Raw genomic sequence first — 10374 nt, 5'->3', positions numbered from 1 at the left:
AAGAGTGCGGAGGAGCACCGCACCAGAGAGAGCGCGATTGACGAAGAAAGTCACGACATTGAAGCGGTGCGTCGCACCAGGTGCGCCGTTCGAATCATCCTCTTCCCGAGTTGCACTAATCGTGGCGTCGATTGCGTATTGCGCTTAGCGTGTCCGGCCAAGCGCATCACCCTGACCGCTTTCTTAAGGGGGCATCCTCGGTACCCTCTATGTGAACTGCGTCAGTTGCCACTATTCCTCGCTATAAGGCAATCATGTCTGAAGAGGAATCAGCTCTGAGAAGCGGCATCGGCGTGCCTGAAAGTGGCGAAGCGTTGGGCTGACAAAACACCCGAGTAGCCGACGCTTTTTAAGACAGACGATCTGGTACCGAAGATGCGTTATTTGCGAATAATGCAGCTTCAGAAGAAGGCCAAGCTCTTCGTCCTGTTAAAGCAGTGGCTTCCGCTCTTTGCTATCTCTCTCTTTCTCTCTTCTAACATTAGCCGCTCTTACGAGCCACCCGTCGCGATGGTGCGCTTTGGTACAATAAAACCTATTGCCGTTCCAATCAATCTCACTCTGCGCAGTGCATCAAGGGTGCACTTTCTAGAAATCGTAACATAAAAGGCAATATATGACACTGCCCATTTTGGGAACGAATATCTCGAAACTGTCGGTGGTAGTTAAGTTATTGCGGAAGACACGTGACCGGACGCTACGATGCGCTAATTATGCGTTTTCACATGATCTTGTAGCTGAATAATTATAGGCGAAACTTCTTCACTAACTTGCAATTTCTCGTGAAAGTAGTACACACCTCTGACCTGCACTACCTGGAAAGACGAAATTCTGCTATCTCCAGAAAGTCCTTCTGCAAAAAATTTGTTCTATGTGAATAAATAATAAGCAGGCGGGTAATATGTAGAATCTTTCTAGCAAAATAAATTGCAACATGAACTGGAGTCGCTTCGCTTTCTTCGTTTTTATTGTAATCCATCTTTGAACAAAAGTGAACAACATAAGTATGCTGAAACAGAAACAACGAAGCATGCCTTCAATCTTTAACACCACAAAGATGGGCAGCTCGGTACATTCAAAGAAATAATAAGAAAAAAACAAAGAAAACGTCAGCGTGGTGTAGATTTCTCTAAAAACAAGCGGAGAAATACTGGCTGCCAGCCCACTGAGAGCATTTATTCAACAGGCTCGGTGTGGGACATTTGACCGGGGTACAAGTGTATTAGAATACAAATGTTTGGTAAGTTTATTGCTTCGAGATAAAGTGTTCAGAATGCCGCCATGGTGTCGGCTTCATGTTTCCATGGCTGGACGCAACGGTCCACATTTTTATTCTGTATTTTTGTAAAATCTTCAGCTTTGCCGCTTGTCTTCAGTGCGAGTTCTCGTCGATGGTTGTGGCGATGTCTCGGGAAAGGTAGGAGCTAACGATAGAAAAAGAAAAGAAAGCCGAAAAATGTGATTTCAAGCAGCGAAGACGTCATCCACTAAACGAATAACGTCTTTCAACCTGACAAAATCCAAGCGTATTATGTACACATGGCGCACTAAATGATGTCAAGGGTTTCATGAACACTCCAGTGCTATAGGTCCTTTTTAGAAACAAGAAGTGATCGACGTAGCAATCAATCATTCAATTATTCAGTTTTCCAGTGCTCCATAGACTGCGCAAGGTAGTTAGACAGCTAGCGTATTGGAAGTATGTACGTACGAGTTCTCTTACTATACAATGAAATAACTGAATGATAAATCAAGGCCCGTATACAAGATGCTTTTTTTAGACAATACATTTTTTTTTATAAACAAGCTATAAGTGAAGGCAACGCGGCGTATTTCTTAGACTATTTCCTAGGCGATACACATACTTTGCCGCTAATAACGGGAGCTCCAGAATAGTAATTATTAAAAAATTATTAACTATTTCATTACTGTCTTCAGGGCCGTTGTTTACACGGAGAACTTGAAGGCAGGCACATATTAAGGCGCCCTCATTTTTTTTTTATCTATGAACTCACACCGAAAGAAACACCCCGTACAGACACAAAAAACAAAGATATGCCAGAGGTGTTCGTCAGAGATTATGTCAGCCATACACCATGTCGGGCATGTTCGGCTGACCAATGAGAAATAGTATTTATTTACCCATTATGCCAGTAAGATTAAAGAGCTCTGGCTTTGTGCCAAAAAAAAAAGAAACAGATATTTATAGGTTTTCTGATGTCCTGCACCACATCTCCTTCTAGAAATGATTTACTGAAGGCTTAAGCTCCGGTGAATTGGGGGAGTCATTCACCGTGTCAGCAGCTGCTGTCCCATAATTTTGGTGCAACCCTTAACGCCGTGAGTGCCATCAAGTACTCCTCATAGGCTGACTTGTAGCACATCTCTATCAGTGTTAGTCAGAGGAGCACATCTCTCAAATGAGGTCGAATCCTTTATGGTGCCGCTGTTGCCAAGGTATAACAGAAACCGCACACGCACCACGTGTATTTCTACCTCGAACGACCACGGTTTTAGTGAGGAACTTGCATGGCCCACAATTTATATGCTTACAGTCTAACGAACAAAGTAACAAAAGTTTCAAAAATAAGACGGGCTTATGGTATGTGTCCCGACATTTATAATCTCTATATGTTCTTGCTACGCTTATGAAAGCTGTAGTTATTTATAATGGTGTTCTCGGCCCGTGCACACTACATTTCTGCAGTGAAGCTGGCAAGCCTGCATTCCATCACAGCTTTGCTTTCCCTACGTGAATCTTATTTCTTTCTGAGAAAATATTAAGCAAACGACGGCCATTCTTCGTTACAAAACCCAACCTGATGCGGCGTTCATTTACTTTCTATATCTTTAGGCAACTCTTCCAATATTGGTTTTATGAGTAGCTTTCGACAGCTTCACGTTTCTTTGCCGCTTTAGTTTTGCCGTACCTACTTTCCTTGCACATGCGAAATTGAAGCAAAAAACAAAGGCCCACGTGCCACATGCTATGCTCAGAAGTCTCAATATGGCCAGCCGAAATTAAGTCATGTGCAGTGACTTTCCTGAAGCAGTTTTACACTATCACAACATAATTTTGGGCCAATGAAGTCACTACTGAAAGGTCAGCAGAAAGTTTTGTCTAATAAAAAAAAAGGAGAGGCTAATCAAACATGTGCGAAGAGTTCAAGGTAATCAGAAAACTCGCGAGAAGAGTGAGTCTGTAGAGGCCACTTTTGCGGTTCCTGTTGCCTCAATGTTTTTTTTTCTTTATTGTTTTTATTCTCTTTTGTTTAGTAAGCCTTGTTCTCCCTGTACGTCTCCGATGTCGAGCGAAGGTTGTTCAATTAGCTTCAACTCGCCGCTATCGCTCCTTTCCCGGGGTGTGCTCAAGTAGACGCGTTTAAAGTTTTGACAGGACCTGTTCAGCGTTCATTAGACTTTATGGCCGTGCCAGCCCGCTCCGGCGATATACACCCCGTGGGCCGGTAGGCATCAAGTAGCCCGGGACGTGGGGTATAATTAAATCCTCTGGTTCGAGGTCCTGAAGAGGAGCTAATTTTCTTGCCTTTGCAGGGACTAAGTGTGCGTTTTTAAGGGGTAATAAAAATCCTGGCCTTCCTGCGAAATCAACAAACATATAGATATACGACTAGAAACGCGAGACTTTTGAGCAATTCCTTCCTTCCAGCGAGCGGGAATGGACGGCTTCGTAATTACCGATGAATATTGTATTATATTGCATTATTTTCCTGTCTTTTTTGTTTAGAAAAGGCTCTCAGAGCTACGACATTCTTCTTATATTCTGTTTTCTTTTTGCATTACTTCTGCACCGAGTTTATTGAACATGCAACAGCGCCACTTATCACATTGTGTCGATGATCAAGCTTAGCTTGTCTGCTTGAACGCTAAGCGCCCATCTAAAGCAAGTTTTTCTATAATACGCGCCGAAAAAGTTTGTGCTAGTTGCGGCCTAAGGTGTTTACATATATAGCAAATAGGTCTACTTCATTAGGATTTGGTGTCTTATATTTATGTATGTTTTATTCAGCTACATGAATTGTACGTATTATGGGCAAATAATAAACCATTTCATCTTTTCATTATAAGCGCTTAAGAAGCGTAATATGCATAATAAGGCTGTGGCCTTTCTTTATTTATTATAAGAAAATTTGTGATTGCCGCTGCTAACACGTGTCTGAAGGTTTCAGGCAAACGAGATACGGTTGCAAGCAGACGAGAAAACGAGCTTAGCAACGAGATACTTCATTCCAAAGAGATTAGCCTTACTGCGTCATAGCCTCCTCCCTGTTGATTAAGCTTGAATTTTTCAAACCTGGATATTGGCTAAGACCATCAGGGCTCTTCGCTAAGTAACTTAGTAGACACGCAAGACATGACGCCAAAACACTAAGTCTTTTTCATTTTCCCGGTGTTTTTTCTCCATTAAACGTTTTCGTAGCCCCATTGGCAGTCACTGAATGCATGGAACTAGCTAAAAAATGGCTGTGGCATAGCTAAGATTAAGCCCAGGATGCGAAGCATACTAGCCTTTATTTTAGTTGTTGAACCACTGTTTAGCCTGGTGAACTGCTGTTGCTTGGCTATATTTGGTTCGGCTAGACGAAGAAACAACTCATGCGTTACTCTGCTTCGCCTTCAAGAGTGAAACGCGACAGCGTTCCCGTCTACCCGCCAAGGGGTGTAAGACAATGGGCTACGGCGCAGCGACTACGCGCCCCGCATTGGACGCGGTGAGCGTCGAGCAACGCAGAGTTCGGCGCGGCAACGAAATGCCTGAGCAAGCGACGCACGCCTGAGCCTTAGAAACAGCTCGTTTCTAAGGCAACACCGCATTCACTAGAGGCGCTTTTGTACCGCTTTGAAGAATCGTACTCGTGGCTCAGTGGTAGCGTCTCCGTCTCACACTCCGGAGACCCTGGTTCGATTCCCACCCAGCCCATCTTGCAAAAGTTGAGCCAAAGCCACCTAGAAAATCAGTCTCTGTAGCACGCCGCAACCTTCGCTTACCTCGTGAGTGTCTAGCAGAGGCAAGCGCAGCTGCTTATATACCGCCGCGACGGCGCGAGTTGGAGCCCCGTTTCTCCTCTGTCGTGACGTCACGGTGTCACGTGGTATTGAAGGCGACACCGCTGCGCCTGAGGAGCTGGGTTGAGCTCTCGTAATATGCTTCGCATAAAACGACCTTTTGCCTAGGCAGGTGTAGACTCTACTTTTGCAGATCAGAGTAAAGCTTGGAAGTTTATGCATTCTCTTCTCATTAAGTTCTGTAATGCGCTAAAGCATGGGTATAGAATGACGTTGATAGTTCGGACGCCAGTTATATATTACATATTACGCTGAAAAAAACTTTCGGTGACTGGAAAATGTGATGTTTTGCTCAAGTTTAGTGTTAGCTAAAATACGAAACAGTGTCTAACTTACGACACAGCAGACTATTTATTGCTTGCCTCCCAAGACTCCCGAATTTTCCGTAAAGCTTACGAATTTACGCTCATTTTACAATTTCACAAATGCTAGGCCAAGGTTTTACGAAAAGCAAGTTATGTCCGTGAAAACGCTGCGCTCGGCGGTCCCCAAACTTTCCGTTGGAAGACTTCTGATGGTGAAAAGATGTAAGAGGCGTACTTGCTTCGAGCTAGTTTATATAAAGAAGATCCTGAAGCACTTGCTGAAGAAGGCACTGTGATCATAAAGCAGTGTGCTGCAGGCCACTGTTTGCTGGACCAGGTTGTTGCTGCTTGCCTGCTGCGTCTAACATTACATCATCCATATTATAAAGTATGTTTGTATACCTGAAAAGACGTGTACTCATCGGGAGCAAGTGCACTTCCTCCCCCCCGCCAATTCTGTTGCAGCTATCAGGTTGGCAGATACGCGCTTATAATGTCTTATCAAACATGTTATTTGCTGTTGTCCGTGATACAACGAACAGCGGTAACCACTTGCGACCACGTTGACCCTTCTCGACGGCTGGCCGTCACACGAGAAGTCGGCCATGGTGCTATTCAAACTTTTACGTTCGAGTGAGTTGTTCATGAGACTTTGGCACTTCGAGGCGTTCGCTACCCTCCTAATTTATTTTTCGCACGTTTGCCTTTTTTTTTCTCCGCTGCTCTCTCGCTTTTTTTTTGTCACCCTTTTTTTGCCCCCTGCGTAGGACAGCAAACCAGAAGTTTCTCTTCTGGTTAACCTCCCTGCCTTTTCTTTCTCATTCATCTCGGTCACTTTCTCCTTGCTCACACAGAGCAATGAATACTACGGCAGCAGGGCGGTGTAATTGCATTTAGCGCAGTTTTGCTGTATCGTTCAGCAGGCCGAACAATGAATTAATGACGAATATGTGAGGCGGAGATCTCGCCGGTCCATTTTGAATGTGCATATATTCACGAAGGGCCCCATCGCTCTCATTGGCACATTTGGTATGGTCCACAGACAGGGTGTTTCAGCGAACACTTTCAACATGTTTAAAAGTTGCCAGTGGCAGATATCACAATTCTAGTTCATGAGCTGGTCCAATCGAAGGGGCTGACCCCACTTGCAAAAAAAATTAAAATTCAAGATCGACCAATGAACAAACATTCACTTATTACTTTTTAAAACTAATTACCTTATGGCCCATATTGCAATTTACAATTTTTAGCCGTGCAGTTCGCAAGGCGGATGTACTTGGATCGAATTCTCAGGGCGGCACCAGTTTCGGGATATTAATTCCCGATCTTTAGGAAGAAATGCATTTCGGTTCGAGTTATTTGTTTGCTACGCTTATTACAAATACGCTTTATTACAAATAAAACTACGCTTTATTCACAAATTAACAGGAGCTAAAGTGCATTTCTCCGCAAAGTTTCTCTGAATGTTCAAAATAATGTAGTAAATGCAAAGGCATTAAAGCAAATGTTGAGAAAAGATAGATTAGAATTGAAATGGATGGGTGACTACGAATATGCGAAAATTAAGGAATGAATAAAAAACGTAAAATAAAAGAAATTTAACTAAATTTGGTAGGACGAAAAGGAAACACTAAAGTCAGAATCCAGAGTTTAAATCATATTAGCGAGTTTTAGCGAGTCCATCCTTCCAGTAGAACCAAGCACGTCTGTGTAATGCCGGGTTATCGGACGATAGTAGCGTCATCGTAAAGACGCTTCATCTAACCTCATTGCCTTACAGAGACGCTTTCGTGTTCCATGAGTGTTATTGCTGAAGAAAACATTTAAAAAGGCAGCGTACTCACGATTACGCCGCTGCCGAAAATTGTACGAGCAATGAAGTTAGAACAGACTTGGTTACCGCAATATTAGCTGTGTGTTTGTCTGTTCGAGCCCTGCATCACCAATCAGACCACCTCACGTTCGCGTCTCCGCTGAGCGGGTAACTCGCTTGCGTACACCGGAATATCGGACACGCTAAAACCTTCTATTGACCCTACAAGCGAATGCTGGATCGCAGTGCACGCCTTCCTGTCCCTGCACCTTGCAAGAGTCGAGGCGCCCGAATTAGTAACAGTGGGTCACTCGCGCGCGTACCTTTCGGGGAAGGCCTATTCCTCTTCCTCCTCCTCCTCTTCCTCCTCTTCCTCCTCCTCCTCTTCCTCCTCGTCTTCCTCTTCTTCTTCCTCCTCTTCCTCTTCCTCTTCTTCCTCTTCCTGCTGCTGCACGGGGGCGGGCTTGGGTGCCGGGGGCGCGGGCTTGGGTGTCTCGACGGGCTTGGGTGGCTCGAACACGGGCTCGAGCTCGTCGTCTTCCTCCTCGTCCACCTCACGGCGGCTGCGCATCACCTGAGGATAGCAGAACGTGGACTCTCTTTTATAGCGTGATCAAACAGCGCAGCAAAAAAAAAGCAAGCGACACAGGCTGCTGAGCTACTTGTCGCACAGCGTTACTAATAATGAACTTGTTGGCGTCTTCAACCAAAGCCTTGGGCGTTATGAAACCCAACGTTTGTGGGCCAAAGTGAGCCCCTTCGTCAGTGGTTAGTAGGCAGAAAATAACAAAACCAGGTGCACCTGGCTGTGCATTTCGATGGCACTCTTTGCCTTGCTCTTCCCTTCTCCCCCTGATTGATAAATTTACTTTGCTGCCCACCATGCCCATCATCAACACTTTTCACTCTCTCACTCTCTCTCTTTTTAATCCCATTTCCTTTCCCTAAGGCTGAGTAGCAGGTCAGATCTTTGATTCAGGCTGGCCTCTCGGCTTTTCTAACACGATAAATGCATGTCTCTCTCTAGGTGTAATCGACATGAAGTGTTATGCCACACGGTGACAGACACAAAGCGCTTCCTTCCTTTTTAGTGTTCATGTCACCCTGTTGCGACACACTTAATCCCGGCTTAATATGACTGGCAAACGAGCCAACATCGCCTCTCTAGTGTACAAAGCCGTAAATCATCGCTTCGTGGGTGTAGTTTTTCATTGTGCCCTATCTTTCTTTCCTTTTGCGCTGTCACTAACTTTTACATATATTACCTATGTGCTGCTGCCACCGTGATCGCTAGTATATGGTAAGCATGTTACACGTAGCAGGCGCAAGGGGGGAAAATGTCTAGCAATGTTATGCATCCTTGCCAAAACAAATGTTACCAACAATAGACTAACACGCCACTGTAGCGGCCGTTTCATAGACTCAAGGCTATTTTGCGAGCACTGCCTAAAATGACGGTAAAGAAAACGAACAATTCAGAATTGCTTGGGGCTCCGTATACTATACTGAAGTAACGAATGGGTGTTCTCTAACTAAATGAATTGATTTCTCCAGCGAGAACGACACAACTGAAAAAAAAGATTGACGCATCTCTTAATATACTGGTGTATTTACTCTGCGATGTAGCAAATCATCAAACAAACAGGCGAGGACCTGTTCACTATTATGAGTTCTTAGAATATAACAAGCTAGGTTCTTCTATATACAGCGAAGTCCACCTAGGCAAAGTCAAGCTTTTCCTGCTTGAGCAGGGCCCACATTCATCAAGTCATCAGGACATCACACAATTAGTGTGATGTCCTAGTGACTTTGTCCTGGTGACCTTGTCCTAGTGAATTGGCGTCATTTGTCCCAAGGTTTGATCAAGACGGAAAATAAAAGAAAATGATATCCTGAATTTTAGATTTTTATGGAACTAAAGAAAAGACCTGTTTTCCGCCCTAAAATTGCAAGCAGTGCGAATAACGTTATGTTTAAGCAAAGTGTGGTGGTGGTGGTGGTGGTGGTGGTGGTGGTGGTGGTGGTGGTGGTGGTGGTGGTGGTGGTGGTGGTGGTGGTGAATTGTAGCAACAGGCGGGTTTAGCCTGGCGAACAAGGCCGGCAATTGCTCCGCCCGAGAGTCTCGCACAATACCGCTGAAGGGTTTCACCATGTGTCCATAAAACCAGTCTCTCTTAAGAACTCGATGAGGAGACGTGAAGTTTCTTTTCGGGCTATAACTGATCCCGCGGGAAATATAAGGTGGTGCAGGCGCGCATGCGGAAGGTTCTTGCTTTGCAGATTCTTCAGGAGAGTGTCTCTTTCATCTTGGAATTGCTGGCAGGACCACAAAAAGTGCTCAATGTCTCCTGTCTCGTTGCATGCCGAACAGTTCGGAGAATTGATTCGCCCCGTTTTAAATAACCAGGCCGGTGTATTTGCAGATCCTGTCCTTATTCGATATAGAAGTGTGGCTTCCTCCCGGTGCAATCGCTTGGTTACGCAGGGCATATGCGGTGGAACCCAAAGCGACGCAAAGTGATTTCGAATGTCAGATGTTTGCACTTGATTACTCTTTGGGGCCTTGATTTTGGGAGGATGATAGAGCGCTGCGTATGCAAGCGCATCAGCTTTTTCTTTTCCTGAGATACATATGTGGGAAGGAATCCATTGAAACTTTACTGTGAAGCCTTTGTTGTTGAGCTCTTTCACGATGGCTAGTGATTTGCGTGGGAACTTGAGGGATGGCAAACCACGGTATATTTGTTGTAATGCGGCCTTTGAGTCCGTAAGGACAACCACATTCTGCGGAGGCAAAGTCTTTAATTTGCGCAGAGCAGAAGCTATTGCTGTGCCTTCCACAACTGTCGACGAGGCTACACAGTCCAGACGGCCAGACCACGTATATCTTACAGAGGGAATATAGAATGCAGCTGCACAGCGGTCTTCGTCTGCCTTGACAGAACCATCTGTGTATACTTGTAGGTGACTCGGGTAAATCGTGTTCAGGTGTTCCAGGACTAATGACTTGGCTTCTGCAGATGGAATGCAGCTCTTTGATTGCAGTCGTGGTACACTTAAGTTGCATATGATGTCCTCGAATGTCCAGGGTGGTTCTATCCTTTCCCTCTGTCTCGAGCAGCGCAATCCTAATACGCGAAGCGTGTTCAATGCTGCATAAAAATGTGA

At 44.9% G+C, this 10374-nt stretch overlaps 1 protein-coding gene across 2 annotated transcripts in view; it reads right to left on the bottom strand.

The window, feature by feature from the left end:
* Window positions 1-945: 945 nt before the first annotated feature.
* LOC135898912 (troponin T, skeletal muscle-like) overlaps window positions 946-10374 on the bottom strand; it is a 37996-nt gene continuing 28567 nt past the window's right edge. For both annotated transcript variants that reach the window (XM_065428138.2, XM_065428139.2), the window contains exons 11-12: window positions 7530-7780; window positions 946-1424 (exon numbers count right to left, since the gene is read on the bottom strand). In XM_065428138.2, coding sequence (XP_065284210.1) covers window positions 7544-7780 — 237 coding nt within the window. In that variant the 3' untranslated portion in view covers window positions 946-1424; window positions 7530-7543. The remainder of the gene's footprint in view (window positions 1425-7529; window positions 7781-10374) is intronic.

The sequence above is a fragment of the Dermacentor albipictus genome, chromosome 3 (genome assembly GCF_038994185.2).
Source record: "Dermacentor albipictus isolate Rhodes 1998 colony chromosome 3, USDA_Dalb.pri_finalv2, whole genome shotgun sequence".
NCBI lineage: Eukaryota > Metazoa > Arthropoda > Arachnida > Ixodida > Ixodidae > Dermacentor > Dermacentor albipictus.
Note: the sequence above shows the minus strand (reverse complement) of the source record. Positions and strands in the feature narration are given on the sequence as shown.